This window comes from Hoplias malabaricus, chromosome 11 (assembly GCF_029633855.1).
Source record: "Hoplias malabaricus isolate fHopMal1 chromosome 11, fHopMal1.hap1, whole genome shotgun sequence".
Taxonomy (NCBI): Eukaryota; Metazoa; Chordata; class Actinopteri; order Characiformes; family Erythrinidae; genus Hoplias; species Hoplias malabaricus.
This window is the reverse complement of record NC_089810.1, coordinates 5,632,615-5,653,714: the sequence shown is the minus strand read 5'-3', so window position 1 is coordinate 5,653,714 and position 21,100 is coordinate 5,632,615. Positions and strand designations below refer to the sequence as shown.

The 21,100-nt window shown below is 43.0% G+C and overlaps 3 protein-coding genes across 4 annotated transcripts in view; 1 reads left to right on the top strand and 2 right to left on the bottom strand.

The window, feature by feature from the left end:
- Nucleotides 1–5,911: 5,911 nt before the first annotated feature.
- On the bottom strand, nt 5,912–11,277 carry nudt21 (nudix hydrolase 21). Its single transcript, XM_066684938.1, has 7 exons — nt 10,979–11,277; nt 10,244–10,444; nt 9,398–9,461; nt 6,912–7,001; nt 6,669–6,744; nt 6,477–6,591; nt 5,912–6,290 (listed from the first exon to the last, which is right to left on the bottom strand). Exons 1-7 carry the CDS (start codon nt 11,095–11,097, stop codon nt 6,269–6,271), a joined length of 687 nt encoding a protein of 228 aa, XP_066541035.1. The 5' UTR covers nt 11,098–11,277; the 3' UTR covers nt 5,912–6,268.
- Nucleotides 11,278–13,907: 2,630 nt separating this feature from the next.
- LOC136709229 (leukotriene B4 receptor 1-like) lies at nt 13,908–15,232 on the top strand. Its single transcript, XM_066684313.1, has one exon. The coding sequence runs from the start codon at nt 14,005–14,007 to the stop codon at nt 14,977–14,979; it is 975 nt and encodes a 324-aa protein (XP_066540410.1). The 5' UTR covers nt 13,908–14,004; the 3' UTR covers nt 14,980–15,232.
- Nucleotides 15,233–17,406: 2,174 nt separating this feature from the next.
- bcar1 (BCAR1 scaffold protein, Cas family member) overlaps nt 17,407–21,100 on the bottom strand; it is a 129,271-nt gene continuing 125,577 nt past the window's right edge. For both annotated transcript variants that reach the window (XM_066685000.1, XM_066684999.1), the window contains exons 6-7: nt 19,819–19,908; nt 17,407–19,439 (exon numbers count right to left, since the gene is read on the bottom strand). In XM_066685000.1, the coding sequence (XP_066541097.1) occupies nt 18,927–19,439; nt 19,819–19,908 (603 nt within the window). In that variant the 3' untranslated portion in view covers nt 17,407–18,926. The remainder of the gene's footprint in view (nt 19,440–19,818; nt 19,909–21,100) is intronic.

Genomic DNA, 21,100 nt, shown 5'->3' with positions numbered 1-21,100 from the left:
CTGAGCAAGAGTGATTACAAGTAGTTCTACCATTACAGACTCTAGTCCAGCTGATGCTTACCCACTTTCACCCTGTTCTTCAGCGCTCAAGACCCACACAGGACCCCCACAGAGCAGGTGTGATGTGGTGGTGGATCATTCTCAGCGCTGCAGTGACACTGACGTGCTGGTGTAGAGTGGATCAGACACAGCAGTTTTTTGTTGGTTGACTATTCTCAGTCCAACAGTTACACCGAGGGATTTACAATCTCCAGCAACACTGCTGTGTCTGATCCACTCGCGCTACCACCACGTCAGTGTCACTGCAGCGCTGAGAATAATCCACCGCCCACGTCATACCTGCTCTGTGGAAGGGCTGACCAGTGAAAAACAGGGTGAAACTGGGCAAAGAAAGTATGCAAAGCTACAGATGGAGTTCAGTCTGTAACTCTAGAACTACACAGTGAAACACTTTTCGGTGAAGCTGATAAAATGGACGATGAGTGTAGACACAAGGAGGACGTTTTAATGTTATGGCAGATCATATATATCTTCACACATTATTTTCTTTTAATTAGAACTCATCATATACATAGAATTAGAACCACAATATTAGAGCTTGTAGCTTTTATGTGAAAGTGTGTTTGCTGATTAAAAAATCCTCATACACGTAGCCACCTGAAATAGATGTATGAGAACTGCTAATAAGACACGGAGATGAAAATGACTTCCTGTGGCAGCCATATTGTGCAGGAAGCACCCTAGATCTCTTACAGTGATATTTTTCTTTTTCTCCTTCTGCTGAAAGTGCAATACTGTGGTACTGATTTTTAAGGTTTCCCAAAGATGCAATACATGTGACCATTAGAATGTATGGCCATAAACACAATGTATTATACTTCTACTGAAACAATGAAAATGACAAAAAAAAAAATAATAACAACTGTGTGAACACATTAAAAACACTGATGGCATACGAGTAATTGCACTAAGAGTGGTATGTGTATAGAAATAGAAAGGTTTCTTTTTTATGTTCCACACCTCAGTTCTCACTACAACACTCGCAGTGTTTTATGCCTTGTTTTGAAGAGGGTGCTTTTTTTTCCCTGCAAGTCTTTTCACAAAGGTTTTCTTTTTCCATTTGATCATTTGCACTGGTAATAAACGAATGTAGCCTAATCCAATGAAACACGGTCACGCTTGTCAGGATTTGCTGACTTCATACATGCATTCTTTTCCCAGCTGAATCAACGAAAGGGCTGTTAAAAAAAGATCAATGCTGCATTTTCACACTGGAGTTTTTCTGTCCACCACTGCCATCGTCAACAGTGCATTGTGTTTAAACTTTCAAACCATGTACACTCATACGCAAAAGAAAACATATGTATATGTGTACACACGCAAAAAAAAAATCTGTTGTTTTGGGCTCCGAATGTCATGTTAATTCTTGAATTAAATAAAAGAATATTTCCAGCAGGTTGTCTTTTGAGTGGATCATTTTAGTTTTTAGACCAGGCCTCGTCAGATGGTGAATTGGGTCCGGACATGGATTTAGTACCGGTTCTATCCAGGTCCAAGACCAATCTGTAATAAATGAACGTGAATAAACATCATTTATGAAGTGTTATTTTTATCAGACGTGTCAATAGACAATAGATGCGAATTGTACGAGTGGATCAGACACAGCAGTTCTTTGTTGGTCGACTATTCTCAGTGCAACAGGTACACTGAGGGCTTTAAAATCTCCGGCAACACTGCTGTGTCTGATCCAGCTAATCCAGTTAAGGCTGTAATAGCATTTCTCATCTCTCAGTCAAGCCAATCACACCGTTTAGACTGAGTGGCCTGTGAGAGAGAGAGAGTGAGAGAGTGAGGACCGAGCAGGTTGTGGTCATTCTTCTTGCTGCAGTTCTAAAGCTATGGGTCTTATAGGTTCCCAAATATGGCATTAATCAAAATGATCAACGTGAAAGAGCCACTGAGACCAATCACAGACACTGAGGTGTGGAGGTTTAGCTTGGGGGACACTGTAGTAATCAGACTTCTGATTTTAACAGAATACCCATGCGCCATATGGGGCACTATTTCTCACGTTCTCATTTATGGACTGCTCCACAAGGGGCTGTTAATGTGCTTCCCATCAAGGGCATCGAATGTTCCTCAATAGCAACCGTTTGAAGAATACACACACAACAGTACCTTTGTGAAAATTCACCTTGTAAGTGTGAACGTACGCCGCAGAGAATGATGGGACATTCAGGTCGTTCTTGCTTTCAAGTAAAATACGGATGCATCCTTGTTGGGGCAGATTGAGAACCACATCCACATACTTTAACCGCTCGTGTGTTCTTCAGTATACAAATGTAATGTGGGCAGTGGAAGATGATGTCAAGCAACAACAAGGGAACATAACACACAAGAACGCACATTGACAAACTTTGAAGCCTTGTATCCAAGTCAAAATAACTGACCCTAATCTTACCACAAATACTGGACCCAATACTGCAGGGAAAAAAAGCACTATCGCTGTATGTTTGGGGGAACAAACAAGGAACAGTATCCTAAAACATACTGGATTAGCTAAAGCTAATTGCTAAAGCAGATAAGGCAGGTACAAATGTAAACAAACCAATGTGAAGAAGCAAATGGAATTTTACAGAAAAAAAAACTTATTTCAGAGCTCCCATTTTAATAAGGTTAGAAAGCAGTTTCAACGAGTCTCAAAATCTCCATTTATTAATGTCAAAAGCAATGAGCAATGCTAAAGATGGCAGCTCTTCCAAATTCAGCTCACACACTTAGCAATTAGTGTAGCAATTATTTTTGCTGGACATGTCCTCTTTTCGGGACCTAAAAAATGCGTCCGACCGGGATTCCAAAACCGGGATTTTGCCATCCACCGTCTTTCCCCGTCCCAATTCTTACAAAAAAACCCTATCAGTATTTCCCCTAACTCTAGCCGTCCCCTAATTCTGGCCACTGCTGTATATGGTGCAATTCCGCTCTCTCTCTTTGCCAATCGCATTGGGTAAAACAATAAAACACAAGATGAAGCCTTAGTAGGGCATTTAAACATCAGTCTTGCAAGAAATCACGCATCTAAACAATATTTAAGTGTCTCTAACAGTGTTGTAATTCTTTGTGTGCAAAACTGCATGTGAAACACAACACATTTCCATTTCGCGACAGATATTTCCCTCAGTCTAAAAGTTAGCTTAGCGGTTAGCTTCCTTTTCTCTGAGGAGAAAATCTACCGCCATTTTAATCCTTACATGTAGAGTACGGATACCAGTACAGGACAAACGTAATCTCATTGTGAACCGCTCAAAACCACTGAATGTGGTAGCAACTGTCTCGTTTGACTGTCACAAGCAGGGGAGGTGGCCGAAGTTAGCAGTATTGGCACATACTTAAACAAAAGTGTTTTTATGTAAAAACATATTTTCTTTCAGGTTGTAAGCAAGACTTGCTTACAAGTCAAGCAAGTCTTGGACATTAATCTACACACATTTGACTCCTGAAAAATGTTGATTTGAGTGAGTAAAGTACTTTACAGTTAGCTAAGATTTCCAATATTGTAATAAAAGTGGCCGGAACTTGGGGTATAATTTTTTTCTTGAAGTGTGCACTTCGATGACGTATGATGACGCTGTTGTAGGTGAGCAAAAGGGGCGCGCCGGGATCAAGTGTTCAAGGGGTCGGAGCTCAGAGCGGAAATGGGACACACGTCGCCGCGCGAACCTTCTTGTGCTTCACATCAGTGTTTTACTGGAGCCTCGAACAGAAATGTGTTGAAAGTTTTTAAGGTCATTTACCATAGTCTCCTCTTCGTGTGTGGAAGCGTTTCGCATTCTGCTCTATTTAAAAAAAACTGAAAGTCGTCACTTCCGTCCCTATAACGACACAAATACACGGACACACCTGACCGTTACTGACTCTCTGACGAGTTAATCCAGTTACATCTGCGCAGCTCTTCTGTTTAACATTAACTTTAGAAGAAAACAGGCCAAATCTCCGCATCATTAAAGGGGAGCAGGGGAGAGACTGAATTATAGCCCTCACATACAGCACGTTTTTATCAGCCAGACCTTATAAAATATGAAATACAAGTATTTTTACATAAATGTCTGGATCCCAGTGATGCTCTGATCATTTATCAAGTCTGTATTAATTCCGGTTGATAAAATGTGATACTTGGTTTTAGTAACGTTTAAAAAACAGTTAAAATGTAAACTCGTTCATTTCTGTCATGATCCTGAGTTTTCTGGTGTAAACAAGTCGTTTTAATACAGGACTTCAGTTTTGAAGTTTGGTATGAACAGAAAATAACAATTTTCAATGATAATAAACTGTCAAGACATGGCAAAAATATTATTTTATTATTTTTGCTTTGAGCCAAATGTTGAATGGAAAGGAATCTGTCCAAAAATGCATTTGATATTTATTTTGTTAAAGAGTATCTGTTTATGTTTTAAAGGCTAAGCACCACTTAATGGACCTCCATGAATATTCCACATTATTGTAGTTACTGACAGATATAAGTATGAATTAAAATGAAAATAGCAGCTTAATTTGCTTTAAAACTGACAATTTTATTAAATTGACGGAAAAACCCGAGCTCGCTACGGAAATTCTCGAACGCGACCGTGACGTCACTGGTGGACAACAGCCGAACAACGCCGCGGTAAAACACCGTTATGACTGACTGTTATGACAGTATCTAGCTAAATAACCAACATTATTCATGACAATAGCCTAGCAATAAGCTAAACTCAAATGTAGAGGTACCGTTATTCTTGTAAATGTGATCAAAGTCGAACTCAAATTCATCCGACACTATAAACCTCCGTAATGCAGCTACGTAGCCGAGTATAATCTGAGCCACCGAGTTTAGCGAGTCAAGCTAACGTTAACTAACACCAACTAAAACAGGCGAAGTGAGTGTCCTTACCCTGTTTACCTCCATGTTACAGAGGCTCTTAAACACCTTTCGTTGGTGTCCTTACATGCCCATATTGTTGGAAAAGCGCCAGTGAAATGAGCTACAGATAACAGAGTGAGCGGAGGGTCCTTTCCAAAGTGCCCGTTTAAAGTGGACAGATTTAGTCCATTTTCTGGATGTTTTGGGATCTTTGGGCCATTTGTTCACAGATGTCCCACTGTACATTGAATGATTGCAGCCAAAAACAACACACCTTTTCCTCATTCTGTATTAAATTAAGTGCAGCTTCTAGAGTTGTTGTCCACCATCTACGTCACAGGCAAGACGCCTATTAGAGTTTCCCAACACCGCTGGGGGGGGGGACCAACGGTCTTTTAAACCTTATTCCTTCAATTAGTAAGAAATAACTATCAATAAACACAAGTTAGGAACTCAAATTCCACTGTATTTATTTGTTTGACACTTTCATAGAGCTGCTGCTTAGCCTTTAAGCTCATACATAGTTATGGAAGCATTTGTGCTGCCAACCTGCCCCATGCGTCCTCTTTTTTAAAAACTCAGATATGGTCGCCCTACTAGCAATGGACACTTACTTGACACCAAGGAAACATTACATGTTATCATTTTACTGTTGAGCCAAAACAAAACAGCATTAACAAAGCGACAATCGAGACGTGAGCTCGCTCAAACTGCGTACTCCAGGCCACTAGGGGCAGTTCAGATTTATGGTGTATCTTCACAGCAGAGGCCCTCCACCAGGTCAGATAGCAATACTAGGTGTACAACCAAAACCTAAACTGACCTGCAGTCCTCCTCAAAGTCTATCAACACCAGAGAGGCGATATCAACATCAAGCCGACCACTGTGTACAGTGAGGAAACTGAAAAAAAAAAAATACGGGTTTGGAAGTTACGACACATAGATCAAAACATCTATTTCCATTTTAAACAACAAGGCATCTCAACATGATTACTACACACAGACCACAAACATGTTCAGACAGTGGTTTATTATAAAAGGAATTACAGACATACAAAGATTAAAACAAAAAACAAAACTCAATCACAATGTTTTATTAACTAGACACGGTACGTATTGCTCAATCGAGATAAAACACAAATGCTTTTCGACCAAATGTAGGTTCAATGTAGTTTCTGAGTAAAATTCCAATAGTTGTGTAAAGAGACAAAATCTAGAAGCATAAAGGAAACCAAAAATCTTCAAAGACTTTCATAACGACGTTTCAAACCAGGGACAGGTTGATGCCCTCTAGTGGCAGGAGGGTAAATGGTCACTCTGCCTCTTGGGACTGCGCTCACAGAGACAGCCACACAGGCTCAGGTCTTATCAGTTGTAGATGAAGTTAAACCTGTTATAACCACAACAAAATATTTAGTAGTGACCCCATCTTTTAGCACATGGACCTGAATTGTGGTCACTATGTAACGAACGAGGTTGGAGAGCAAAGATGTGATTCATAAAAACAGTAGGGCACTTATATTTAGTCTAAAATGTGTCATGTTTATTGTCAGATATTTATCAGGGAATTTCTCACCTGCTGAGTAGCTGAGGGAGGCTGGAAATTATAGGCCCATATCCAGGAGCATTGTCGTAGAGCTCAAACAAAGGAGCTGCTACTAACTTGTAGTTCTTAGGCACGGCGAACAATGCTGTGGACAACCACAGAATTCATTACAACAGGAATATTTAACAGGGATTTTAAACCATACCCATGTTTAAGGCTCACCCTTCTCCTGCAGCTGTACCAAGAAAAGCTTCTTGTGTTCCTTGGGCTTCGTGATGTGTGCAGGAATGTAGGGATACTGAAAAAAATCCAGCACATATATAAAAAGAAACAAGTGACCCCCACACAGTTTAATTTCATCTTCATTCTTAACTCTAGACGTGCTCAAATTCAGTTATTCGATAATTAAGAACGCACTTAAACCATTCTCATCCTCAGAATCGTGTGCTAATGGTGAGGACTAACCTGTGGAGGTTCAAAATTGGGTCGCCACCAGTTTCCAATGCAGTCATCAATCACCCAGTCCTGCTTCACTCCATCCTGGCGCCCCAAGATCTGACCCAAGCACAAATCCATGTCTCAATGAAATACTTCAAATTAGCTACAGCACACACAGCTTATGTAACGTCTTCGGTTTCCCACAGTCTGCATTTGAGATCAGGGAGCGGTTGCACAAAACACCTTAAGTTTTACCCTTAAGTATAACTCTTAAAGTTTAATTCCTCCTTCACCAAGGGATTTACTTCAGTGTGTTTCACAGAGTCCCTTAAACGATTTCATTACGTAAGCAAGTGTGTTCAGGGATTTGCTGCACTAACAGAGTAAGATTCAGTTGTTTCCATGGAAACCGTTGTTACACGCACTCGCTGTGATACCCGTTTTCACAAAAAAAAAAATGGAAGAAAACAAGAAAACCAAATTGTTCAGAGGTGCAAAGGTTTAATGAACGTTAATGGTTCTCTTAAAGGATAAGACAGAGACAAGGAATAATCCTTAAATACATAGGTGAACATTTTAAGGAAACCTTAAGGAAAGGTTTTGTGCAACGATTTCATTTTGAGGAACCCATAACTTGGACTTTAAGGAAAATCTTAACTTAAGGTGTTATGTGCAGCCGGCCCCAGATATTTATCACGACACTCTATAACACTGTCATTTGATTTGACTGGTTTCACAAAGTAATGAAAGTGTTTGTTGGGTTTAATCTGCATTAGCCTGTTCATGAAAACCACGTGTCCCTCACATATATCCATCCATCCATTATCTGTAACCGCTTGTCCATTTCAGGGTCACGGTGGGTCCAGAGTCTACCTGGAATCATTGGGCGCAAGGCAGGAATACACCCTGGAGGGGGCGCCAGTCCTTCACAGGGCAACACACACTCACACATTCACTCACACTTTTGAGTCTCCAAACCACCTACCAACATGTGTTTTTGGACCGTGGGAAGAAACCAGAGCACCCGGAGGAAACCCACACAGACACAGGGAGAACACACCACACTCCTCACAGACAGTCACCCGGAGGAAACCCACGCAGACACAGGGAGAACACACCACACTCCTCACAGACAGTCACCCGGAGGAAACCCACGCAGACACAGGGAGAACACACCACACTCCTCACAGACAGTCACCCGGAGGAAACCCACGCAGACACAGGGAGAACACACCACACTCCTCACAGACAGTCACCCGGAGGAAACCCACGCAGACACAGGGAGAACACACCACACTCCTCACAGACAGTCACCCGGAGGAAACCCACGCAGACACAGGGAGAACACACCACACTCCTCACAGACAGTCACCCGGAGGAAACCCACGCAGACACAGGGAGAACACACCACACTCCTCACAGACAGTCACCCGGAGGAAACCCACGCAGACACAGGGAGAACACACCACACTCCTCACAGACAGTCACCCGGAGGAAACCCACGCAGACACAGGGAGAACACACCACACTCCTCACAGAGTCACCCGGAGGAAACCCACGCAGACACAGGGAGAACACACCACACTCCTCACAGACAGTCACCCGGAGGAAACCCACGCAGACACAGAGAGAACACACCACACTCCTCACAGACAGTCACCCGGAGCGGGAATCGAATCCACAACCTCCAAGCCCCTGGAGCTGTGTGACTGCGACATTAACCTGCTACGCCACCGTGCCGCCCTCCCTTACATATCATTTATCAGAATTTAAAAAAGGCCTCTCGAGTGGTGCAGAGTGGCCTAACTGTACATTCACACTAGGAGGTGACAGAATGACAAGTGACCAGTCATATCCTAAGGGAGAGTGTGATGTTTTATCAGCAACAGAGCGATGAATCGCGTTTAGACTTTCTATACTTTATACAAATGAAAAATGTTAATTGCTCCAACGTTTTCCATTACTGTTCCTAAGAGTGTGATGGTACAAATGCATGGGCAGTTAATAAAAACGAAGCGTGGAATAAAGCAGGTGAACTTATCGCCGGCTTGTGTGAAAAGGGGGGTAAAGGTCAGCCCTTAAATTACGAGATCACTGCTTCAATCCCCAGACATGTCTCAGTCATCCATAGCCGAAAGTCCTAGAGAGCACTACTTGGCTTTGCCCTCTGGGTGGGTGGAACGACCCCCTCATCCCACGACATGATGGTTAGGCATCTGTCAGCTTATATGACAGCCCTGTGAATCCACATTTGAAGATTTGTAACTCGTTCCCTTCAGCCTATAAAAGGTAGTACATATGTAATGGACTCTTGACCTGGTTCTAGTTTTACAGGATAAATCGGATACTACACTAACTACCACTGCTATGGAAACTATACAAGCACATTACTGCACACACCACTGTCAACTGTATATGTTCTGGCTACTCAAAATGAACAGCTAAAAAAACCCTCAGACTCTTCCATACAAATTGTGGTATATGTATTTTACATTTTACTACAGGAACAATACCTCTGTCATCAGGCGTTTTAGTCCCTCCACCTCATCCTCTCCAGGGTTCAACTCTCCACCGGGTCTGAGATCAGACAGAAACGACAGTGAAGCTGATATACGGCCCATTTTCAAACACACTCATCATTTACTAAGAGCATAAATTAGAACAGGCATCTGTCAAACTCAAAGACAACAGTTGAATAAAAATATAAACACAAATGTAGTTGAACTTGTTTAAATACGTTCCTCTGCAGCAGGACAGATTCACTGTTTTTCCAATCACATGGGGTAAGTGCAAACTGTCCGTTTTGCTTCGGCACAAGCACCTGCTGAGGTCACAATACGGAGGCCATTTTTCAATGTGTGTTATGTGTTTTTGCTTGATGCCACCCTGCAATTCTCCGTTTACATTTTATTATTAAAAATAATAATAAATAATAATATTTAAAGTACGGGTCAGGAACTACACCCAGGTTATGCACAGATCCATGTCGTTCAAGAACCCAAGAACACACAAGGAGACGTACTGAGAAACAGCCAGGGATTATTTAGAAACAGTTAATGTTTTATTTGAAGTTATTTCACTGGTGTTGCTCTTGAATGATAAACTCTGATTATAAAAAGAAACAGTGCACTACAATGTACAGGATATGGCAGCTATACTGAAGTTGTCTGTAGGGAATGTCATACTTTCCCTTGGTACTAGCCTAGGGGGAGCTGACTGCTCTGAATGGAGCTGTGTGTGTGTATAGAGGTTTAGTCCTGTCCATCTACGGTGTGCATCCCTTGGTTTGTTTTCTATAAACTCGGACAGGACTGTGTGAGATAGAGAGAAAGAGAGAGAGAGAGAGAGAGTGTGTTTACAGTTTGAAGAAGGTGGTCCCGAGCTGCAGCAGGAGGACATGGGGCAGCCTGTGCTCGTGGACGATCAGAACCCCCTCCACGGTCCTCCTCATCCCGATCTTCTCAAACTCCTCCCGCATCCGCTGAAAGCGCGCTGCCACAGAGCTGTCCTTCTCATAGAGAGGCTCTTTAGTGCCGAACGTGTAGTTCGTCAAAGGATATCTGCACAAAACACACACAAATACAATGGTGTAAATTAGAACTGCCCTTAAAGCAGCCAAAAAGACTCAGACTGTCTCAAATCGCTCCCTACACCCTACATAGTGGACAACTTTGGTTATTACATTACGGTTTCTTGGCAGGAAAAAAAGCAATTATACTACACAGGAACACCTAGAGCTTAGGACCTAATAAGGACGCGGATGCAATTTACTTAAGTGTGTAACACACTATCCTTTGCCCTTCTTAGTGCACTACATAGTGAACGTAGTGATTTGAGACACCATTTCTGGGGTGCAAATAAACATAGACATAGATGGGAATACTTGGAGCATACAGTCGAATAAGATTGTGCTCGAAAATGCAGCATACTTCAGATATAACACACTAATATACGCCCTAAATAATGCACTACTTAGGGAGCATTGGCGAATTGAGACTCGGCCTCGTCAGGGCTGCTGTCTCCGGTGCTGTGCGGCTGTGTAGGGTTGTATGTGGATATGAATATTGAGTGTGTGAGTGTGTGTGGAGGCTCACAGGTTGATGGTTCTCTCCAGGGTGAGCGGTTTGGCGGGGGCGCTGATGTACTTGTTCCCGAATTGGTTGACTCCGCGCGGCCAGCCTGTAGAGGAGCGGTTCGGAGGAACAACCGACATAACGAGAGTTCTGCCGTTAAAGTTAACGCTCTTAAACCCTCCCGGCTGCTCTGTGTCGGATATATATATATTTACTAATTAATATAATCTCAAATTCACAAAAACACACGCCAACACACAAACACAGAGCGCAGACCAGCACCGCTCTGCTCCCTCCGACACACAAAGACTACAACACACTCAAAGGCCACACGCCTTCAAAATAAAAGCCCCACAATTTAAAACACTAAAAATGAGCATGATAATGGACGAAATAATAATATTTTACAGTGTACGTCTTTTATTTTGAAACCCAATGGCCTGTAACAATAAAGATAATAATAATAATAATAATTATTATTATTAATAATAATAATGCATTTTAATGTGCATTAAACATTGCCTATATAAAATAACCATAGCAATGACAAAAGAAGTGGAAAAGATTTTCAAATATAATTATGTGTCCTTCCACACAAGACTGTCTAGTACTATGGATTACTTCTCTGTGGGTCTCTGTGGTGAAAGCTAGATAATAATAATAATAATAATAATAATAATAATAATCAATGTAATGTTGCCTATATCGAGTATGTCAAATTTTCTTTTTTCAATTTATTACTTTTTTCCTGTTAATATTTCCCTCTCTGTGTGTTCATGTACTGTTCCCTTTAAAACATACTACTGTGCATGTAGTTTCCTGAATCTGCCCCATACAGTCTGCAACTAGGAAGCAACATGGAGAACCTAAATGCAGAGGCTGACCGAGGAACTGTTTGTACAGGTTTTTTCTTTATTGAATACAACACTAGAGCACAGCTTGTATTCTTTTCAGCTTGTATTCTTAATTGCATATTTCTTCTTATTAATTTCAGTCTCATTGTTACGCAACAACTAAACCAAGTGTCTCCCTAGATAATCAAACTGAAACTGGACTGTTTAGCACACATTATGAAAAACACCAATTCAATGCAGAGGAGATATACTGAAATCAACACAATTTAAAAATCTACAGCTGAATAAAATGATAGAATGAATAGAATAAGGTATGATTGTGTTCCCTAACTATAGGTACAGACTATGTACCCTTGAGGGTACCACTACTGCGACTGTTTTTTTTCCTGACAGTGTCAAGATATGTAAATGTTTTGTTTGTTTATGTTGCGGTGGTGTGTATATATTGGGAATCTTCAGGGCTTTGGTTTTGGTCATTGTGTCTGCTTTTTTCACTTTTTTCACAGAGAGAAGTATATAATATGTTCAAAATACTGAAATATTAATTTTCAATAATAAGTGGATTGCTTTTGGGAAATTGTCCACAGGTGACAGAGTGAGTGTGTGAGTGACTGAGTGAGCATGTGAAATTGTCCACAGATGCGTGTGTGTGAGTGACTGAGTGAGCATGTGTAGTTGTCCAGAGGTGTGTGTGTGAGTGACTGAGTGACGGTGTGTAGTTGTCCACAGGTGTGTGTGAGTGACTGAGTGAGCATGTGTAGTCGTCCACAGGTGTGTGTGTGAGTGACTGAGTGAGCATGTGTAGTTGTCCACAGGTGTGTGTGTGTGAGTGACTGAGTGAGCATGTGTAGTTGTCCACAGGTGTGTGTGTGAGTGACTGAGTGACGGTGTGTAGTTTTCCACAGGTGTGTGTGTGAGTGACTGAGTGACGGTGTGTAGTTGTCCACAGGTGTGTGTGAGTGACTGAGTGAGCATGTGTAGTCGTCCACAGGTGTGAGTGACTGAGTGATGGTGTGAAATTGTCCACAGGTGTGAGTGACCGAGTGAAGGTGTGAAATTGTCCATAGATGTGTGTGTGTGAGTGACTGAGTGAGCATGTGTATTTGTCCACAGGTGTGTGTGTGTGTGAGTGACTGAGTGAGCATGTGTAGTTGTCCACAGGTGTGTGTGTGAGTGACTGAGTGACGGTGTGTAGTTGTCCACAGGTGTGTGTGTGAGTGACTGAGTGAGCGTGTGAAATTGTGTAATCCTGTGTTTTTCCGTTCCCATACAAGAGTTACATGTTATTTTCAGTGATTACAGAAGTGAAAAAAGCAGACACAATGACCAAACTTTAAACTCACCAAAGCCCTGAAGTTTCCCAATATATATTTTTTTCTTAGGAACTGGGTCCTGTAAACACCACCGCAACATAAACGAGAATCTGGTTTACATCTCAACACTGTCAAGGGTACATAGTCTGTTCCTATAGTTAGGGAACACAATCATACCTTATTCTATTATCATTTTATTGTAGATGTTTAAATTGGCCTCATTTCTTCTTCAGGGTTTATATTATGTTCTTTTAATTTACACAGTTTTATAATGAATTACAAATGTTCACCTCTCCTTCTGGAGAAGAGAATGTAATGATACATTGCACTGTTGGTAACTTTAGTGATCAATGAGGTACCTTTTTTTCTGAGAGTGTAGCTCATAAAGTGAGTAAAAATGCAAAAATAAACAAACATTCTTAAGCTAAAGAGATAATAAAGTCCTCTTTCTCACTGACTTAGTTGTGTGGCCTTATTTGGGATATGGGTTGGACTCAAAAAATCTACCTAAAAAATCAACAGGTGACTAGCACACCCAAATATTATGACTGTACACACAAAACGAAACATAAATGTACTTAGTCTGGGTTGGGTTTATTAGGAAATTATTACTCCAGCTCTTTAGGCACTTCTCTGCTGTGAAACCGCTGTGTCTGAGAGGAGTGGCTTGTAGACAAAGTTCAGGAAATGTTGACAGTCTCTACTCAGCATTGGCCTGGATTTGCTCAGATGCAGCACACTGTTGGAGAGAGTGACATGTCTGGTTCTGTTCTGAACGCATAAACCAAGCAACGCATCCATTGTGGACATCTAAACCATATTAGCAGGTCTGGATCGGACCCAAAAACCAACTCAATCTTATTTACTTCATTGGCTTGACATGGAGCATCTCAACTGCAGCTTCAATTCCACCTCTGACCCTGTCCTCAGCTCCAGGCAGTGGGGCCCTTTCGTGGTCCTCGGCTTGTGCTGTGTGGTGGGTTTGCCCAGCAACATTGCTGTGATCATCTCCATCGTTCGTCAGTGGAGTCAGAATATAAGCTTCACCGTTAAACTGATGCTCAACCTGGCCGTTTCCGATTCTTTGACCCTTGGGTTGGCTCCCATCGCAATGTATGGACTTCTTCACGGATGGACGCTGGGCCTTTTGCCTTGCCAGATCCTAACGTACCTGACGTACTGCGCCATGTATGCCAGTGTGTTGACGGTCACTCTGATGGCTGTGCACCATTACCACACCATCAAGTCAAAAATCGCTAACCGGGTTGAGCTGGAACGACTGCAGAAGGGCCGAAGGCGCTTGTTGATAGCTGGACTCTGGGGCTTATCAATCGTCTTTGCTCTGCCCGTTTTCTTCACACGAGGTGTTGAGAAGAAGAGGAATTCCTGTAGGTGCCAGAAGAGCATAACAGACACCACTGGAAAAGTTGCATTTCTGGTGCTGGAAATCGTACTGGGATTTGTGCTTCCTTTCTCCATCATACTGACCTCTTACTGGTGGATCAACAAGACAAAGCTTCAAGGAGGACAGAGCGTTAGAAAACGTAAGAACAGGATGAGGAGGCTCGTAATCAGCATTGTCACGGCTTTCTTTCTCTTATGGACCCCTGTGCATATCATCAATATGATCGACGTTGGTGCGGCCCTGACTAAAGAGTCTTTCCCAGCCGTCTACAGTGAGCTGAAATCTTTCCGTAGAGCAACCGGAGACTTGAGTAAGACTCTGTCGGTGATTAACTGCTGCGTGAACCCTTTTCTGTATGCTGTGGCATTAGGGGTCTTCAAGAAAAAGAGCAATAACCAAAAAAATAGAAACAAGAGAAGAGTTCTCTGCACCGGTAACGACAGGGCTTAGTCGTCACAGACGGTTTAACGTTGTATAGACTTCTTCTTTTTTTTTTTTCATGGTATTTTTATTGCCATTCCACATCAGACAAGTGTTCATCCAAACAAGACAGGTGTAGTTCAGAAGCTGTATACACACATCACATAATGTTTACCACAGGTAACAAAGTAGTACAGTTCTACAAAAGTATGTACAAGTGGAGAGGGGTCATTTTACAATATAATCACCATTTTGTAAATAGAAAATCAGTCTGTAATCAGTCTTCATTCAGTAACTCTTTCCTGCTCCATTTTGTAAATGTTCTTTGTTATTTGGTGGCTTAGTGGTGAGCACGTTTGCCTCCCAGCACTGGGATCTTGTGTTCAAGTCCCCTCTGGGTGGAGTTTCCATGTTCTCTCTGTGTCTGCGTGGGTTTCCTCCGGGTGACTGTCTGTGAGGAGTGTGGTGTGTTCTCCCTGTGTCTGCGTGGGTTTCCTCCGGGTGACTGTCTGTGAGGAGTGTGGTGTGTTCTCCCTGTGTCTGTGTGGGTTTCCTCCGGGTGACTGTCTGTGAGGAGTGTGGTGTGTTCTCCCTGTGTCTGCGTGGGTTTCCTCCGGGTGACTGTCTGAGGAGTGTGGTGTGTTCTCCCTGTGTCTGCGTGGGTTTCCTCCGGGTGACTGTCTGTGAGGAGTGTGGTGTGTTCTCTGTGTCTGCGTGGGTTTCCTCTGGGTGACTGTCTGTGAGGAGTGTGGTGTGTTCTCTGTGTCTGCGTGGGTTTCCTCTGGGTGCTCAGGTTTCCTCCCACAGTCCAAAAACACAAGTTGGTAGGAAGGTTACAGATAATGAATGAATGAATATTATTTAGAATATTTTAAGTTCATGTGATTTGTTTCTTTTTGATTGCAATTCTTACCACTGCACAACACACTTAAAAAGCGATACATCATTTCATGACCGTCTGAAATTCGATGGGCTCGCCGACATGGGACTAATCAAAATTAAGCATGCAACCAACAAATGTTCACAGCTATAATACAGCAGATGTTTACATCCAATAAACTCTAAAACACTTTCGACAGTTTCTCATTAGTCAGTGCTGTGTTGAAGCAGCAGGAAGAGTTTAAAAAGTGAAATTCAACAGGGGGAGACTTGAATTTAAGATAGAAATCCCTTATGTATTTGTCTGTCTGTCTGTTTGTTTAGTTAATGCAGTGTTATGCTGTGCTCTGTTTGTATGTTTCTCACTGTGATGGTGTCTGATAAATGTGTTTTAACAGCTACTCTATTAACTCTGTACATCTACCTCTGTCACTGCGACCCTGAAATGGACAAACGGAAAAGAAGATGAGATGAGATTTACCTCTGTAGCATCATTCAGATTCATCTAGTGGCAAAATGTGTTTTAACTTCAATTATCACCCACTCCTGAAAGGTTTCATTCACCTGCGGACTGTACTCTGGTGCCAGCTCTGGGGGAGTGACAAACCAACACACACCACACACACACACACACACACACACACTGGGTGGTCAGAGCATGTCCAAAACAGCTGATTTTGTGGGGTGTTCCCAGTACGCTGTGGATAAAACCTGTCAAAATGGTTAAAAGAAGGAGAGCTGGTGCTGGGGTTACTGAGCACCCAAGGCTCTTTGATGCTTAAAGCGAGTGAAGCCAAGCTTGTCAGTTCCAATCACACGGAGGAGCTGCTACAGCAGACGTTCTAGCTCAAATTCCTGTGAATTTATGGTATTTTGACTTGCATCGTCTTGTTTTTGTGTGTTTTAGTCCTGTACTCTGTGTTAGACCTGTGCTTACCATTGTTTTTGCGCTGTTTGTCTCTTGGTTGCGGTGCGTGATGATAATCTGCATCGCCCAGCTGTTCCTTCATATGTTTTCATTGTGTGCGATCCTCCTGGACCAGCCTCATAAATCACACTCACAGTCTGATGGTAGCTGTTGTGGTGTGTGGAGGAATGGAGGAACATGCAAACACGATGGCTTTGGAAACAGTGAAGATTATGAGGAGCATTTAACTGCTAGAGTAGTGTTTATTCAGAGTTGTGCAGTGTCTGTGTGTCTGTGGATAACACGGAGGAACCCTTGTAAACGAGGGGCTCCAGAAATCTGATACCGAGGGATCATTTACAGCAATAGTACATTTGCTCTTTTGATTTTACCATTAAGCTACGGTGATGATGATGATAGTTACAGTCATACAGCACTTTTCCTGACCATCAAAGTGCTTTAAATTTTTGGGAACATTAGGGAGTCACCTCAACATCCCCCTGGATGATCCACGCCAGTCCAGTCACCACTCACCAGCCATTAGAGAGGAGACGAGAGGGGACCATGTGGCTCCCAGAATGCTGCTGATATCAGTAAGAGGAGCGATCCTCTGTTAACACAGAGCCCCAGAAACGTTTGAAACACAACTCGACAGAGATCAGGATGCCTTGATTTATTTTTTTTAATGAAAATATATTAAACATATATTTTCCAGTTATGCAATTTACAGTATGTTCTTAACATATGACCTCAATGCCTTTCAAACCCTCACAGATTTGGGAACAGAATAACGTTACAACAAACACCAGCTCACTACATATATTTTCAACGTACTCTTTTTTTTTTTCTCGTTTTTGAACCGGAGAGGGAGTCAGACTATACACACAACAACATGTTGCAGTACGTAAAGATATAAGAAGTTTCATCGATCTACATCTGCTGACAATATCCTGGTGTCTCAAACACAACCGACAGGGTGTTTAAAATGCAAGGGAACGGTCTGAGGCAGACGGCGGGGCTCCTTCCGCAGCGTTGCCCTTCGCCGACAGTCCGTCTGAAGGAGCGGAGTGACTGTACAGAACAGCTGCTGCCACGTTACAGCTTTCAGAAAGGGACAGACGCTTAGGGGCTTCGTTAAAACTGACACGTTGCTTTGTGAGTCGACGGGGTCCACCCTGACTTCACAGAGCCTTTTTCACGTAGGAACACATCTTACATCTTTAGAAAGACATCAAACAATGAAGCATCTTCTCTCAAGAGAGATTTCTATTCAGTGTAGAACCCTTTGGCCGTGATGACCCTGTCCAGCAGGGTGCGGTACTGCAGTGGCGAACGGCTTCGGCAGACGGGTTCACCCTTGCCCGGAACACAAACCGCATCTAGAACTTGGGAACGCCCTAGAACAGTGCACAGGATGTGACAGAGGAGTGAGAAAGCAGTTCCAAGAGGAGGAGCCCGTTATACTGTTGTGCTTTGGAGAACGCAGACCTTGTGGTTGAGGGAATTTTCTCAGTGCCACATCTCAGCGTCTCTGTCCTTTTTTTTTTTTTGCAGCGAGTGTGTATTTAGGATCATTTAACGAGCATCTACAGCTCTCTGAAATAAGTCTTCCCTGCATGCTTTGCAGCCACCCTGCACTAGCTCCACCGTTAATAGTCTGAAGCACGGCATGTCATCTGCCATCCTCGCTGTCATCATGCAAACACACATATTCACTCAGAACTCATCCCTCGCCCCCTTTTTTGGATGAAAAACAGCATTAAGTACTTTTACATACACATTTCAACTTTTAGACATCCTTAATCAACATCTCATAATAATAATAATAATAATAATATGAGGACAGTTATTATAATCAGAGCAATAATTACATTAGAGCAGTAATAATATTAATAATGCATCGTGTCTAAAAACTACTCAGGTTGTTTCCTCTCATCCATTGTTTAAAAAATAAACAAAAAACAGATATGGTTTATACTTTCTCTCTTCCCCCCGTTCCTCACCCCACCCCTGCACCTTACAGAAGCGCAAATATTTACATCAATTCATTTACAACCGATGGCACTGCCCAGTCATAGTGTTTTAGTCCATTTTTGGGGAATAAAAAGCACACGGCATGGAATAGGTCCGCTGAAAAGTTCGTCCATGCGCGTGTGGTGCTCAGTGTCCGCACACGGCCCCGCGCCGGCGATCAAATAGCCAGCAACTGGTTGAGGGCCATGCGGAACTGCTGGGTGCAGCCGGACAGCTCTCGTACCCTCTCTGTCATCTCCCGTGCCGCCCCCGGAGAGGGGTACTGCAGGGCTGCAGTCTTGGTGCTCATCACAATGTCTTTGAGCTTGTCACAGAGAGCGTTGCTGTGCTGGGCCACTCTGCTGCGCACCTCAGGCGACTTGACCTGTCTGGACAGCGTGTCCCCGATGAACACCAGCTTGTGGGCGCTGAGGATGACGAACTTGCTGTGAGCGACGAAGATCTTGGGCGGCTGGTTGTTGTTGACGGACGAGTAGAAGGCGTCGATGGCGTTGGTCAGCGCGGTGATGTTGGCCTCGCACTGCTCCGAGTAGAACAGCAGCAGCTGCCGGTCGCCCATACACAGCTTACTGCGCGACGGTGGGGCGTACTGCTGGGCCGGCGTCCAGCCCGAGATGTCGTTGTTGATTGGCCGGCTCACCTCTTGCTCCAACCTCTCAAACTGTTTCAGCTGCAGGAGGCACACAGAGACATCGGTATTTTACAAACTGAGCTGAGTTCATACTGATCAGGGTCGCAGTGGAGAGGACACCACACACTCACAGAGTCACTCACACACTCACACATGCAGAACAAAAAGACACACGTTCATCCCGGGAGTCTCACATCCGTTGTGGGAGAAAACCATAAACATTTATAACCCACAAGTAATTTGACATTTTGCCTGAAGCACAATGGAATTTTCAACGATCAATAAATTGAACCTTAAGTCGACTAATGTCCAGCGAAGCACTCAATATTATTATTATTTTTTCTCATTTGTTTTTCAGGACTAACTGTGTCTGACAGGGAAATGCCGTGCACAGAAAGCCATGTATTAACTGACTGACCTGCTGTTGCTCCAGGTGGGTCTTATTGTGTCTGTTGATGCCTCCTTTCTCCAGCAGCTGTCTCTGGTTCTTCTCAAACTCCTCTTTACCCTAAAAGACAACAAACTCGTTACACTCATGTTCCAAACCGACTGAAGCACTACTGAACCAAACCTAGAGTGGAGTGTTTTAGCGCCATCACCAGCTCCAGGTCTTGTTTATAAATATATAACAGCTTTGGTTGGTTTTTCTGAACTGAATGAGTACAAAAAAAAAGACAGGTGTAATTACCAACCTAACCACACGGGGGCAGTGTGGGCCTAGCAGAGAATACAAACAGCACAAAGCTATTTCTCAGCTGCTGAAGAATACATAAAACCAACTAACCCTATCATCACAGCAGTGGATAAAGATTCAGAAATATCTGTGCAGCTGCATAAAACCCTGAAGTCTGCTGCTGTGTGTAGTTCTTGACAGTACCACACGGCAGAACCTGCGCAGCTGCAATGAGGGAGGATATATTTCAGTCATGAAAAAAAGCAGGCCAACACACATTTAGTGGTGATTGATGATGACACCTAAAGCACTGCACTAGGGGATTCAGAGCAGAGCCCACATGAGGGAGGCATGGAGACCATTGCTCACTCTGACGGCGGTGCAGCCATGTGAGAAGGCACCTGCGTATTAGCTACACGGCTTAGCTTGGAATCAGGTTAAGTGGAGAAATATGGCCAGGCTTAGCAGATGTGCGTCAGACACTGCACCGTTCAGCTTTAGTATTAGGCCCCACCCACAGATTGTATGATATTTTGATACCTGATAGCTACTAAAAACACAAAACGCTGTTTAATGAGGTCTGCTTTTGTTGTAGCACCGTGAGAGTCACCTGACCCTATTAGTTATCCTTGTTTTGATTTTGTAAATTAAGTGCTCAGCTGCATACTTAGAAATCTGGAGTTACTTCCATTCCACTTCACTATAAACGTGAAACATGACTGTGCTGTTCTCCAGTCAGTCTATGCACTGGAAACTGGTCTAATGTGTTTACAAACCCCCGCTGTCGGTAAACGAGTAAAAAAAACAGGCCTGGTCAGACATGCTAGGCTTCCTCTCTCTCTGCTCACAGCATAAACATGGCAAAGAGCGTCCAAACGTTGAAAATCATGAAAAGAGATGAGGATATTGCTTTATTCCCGCTCCATTTGTGAATAATATTGACTTATTTTTGCTGTTTCAGATTTTTTTTAGGTAGGAACCAACTCTAAATTCATGAGGCTGCTAATTGCATGAAAGTAAACACAGA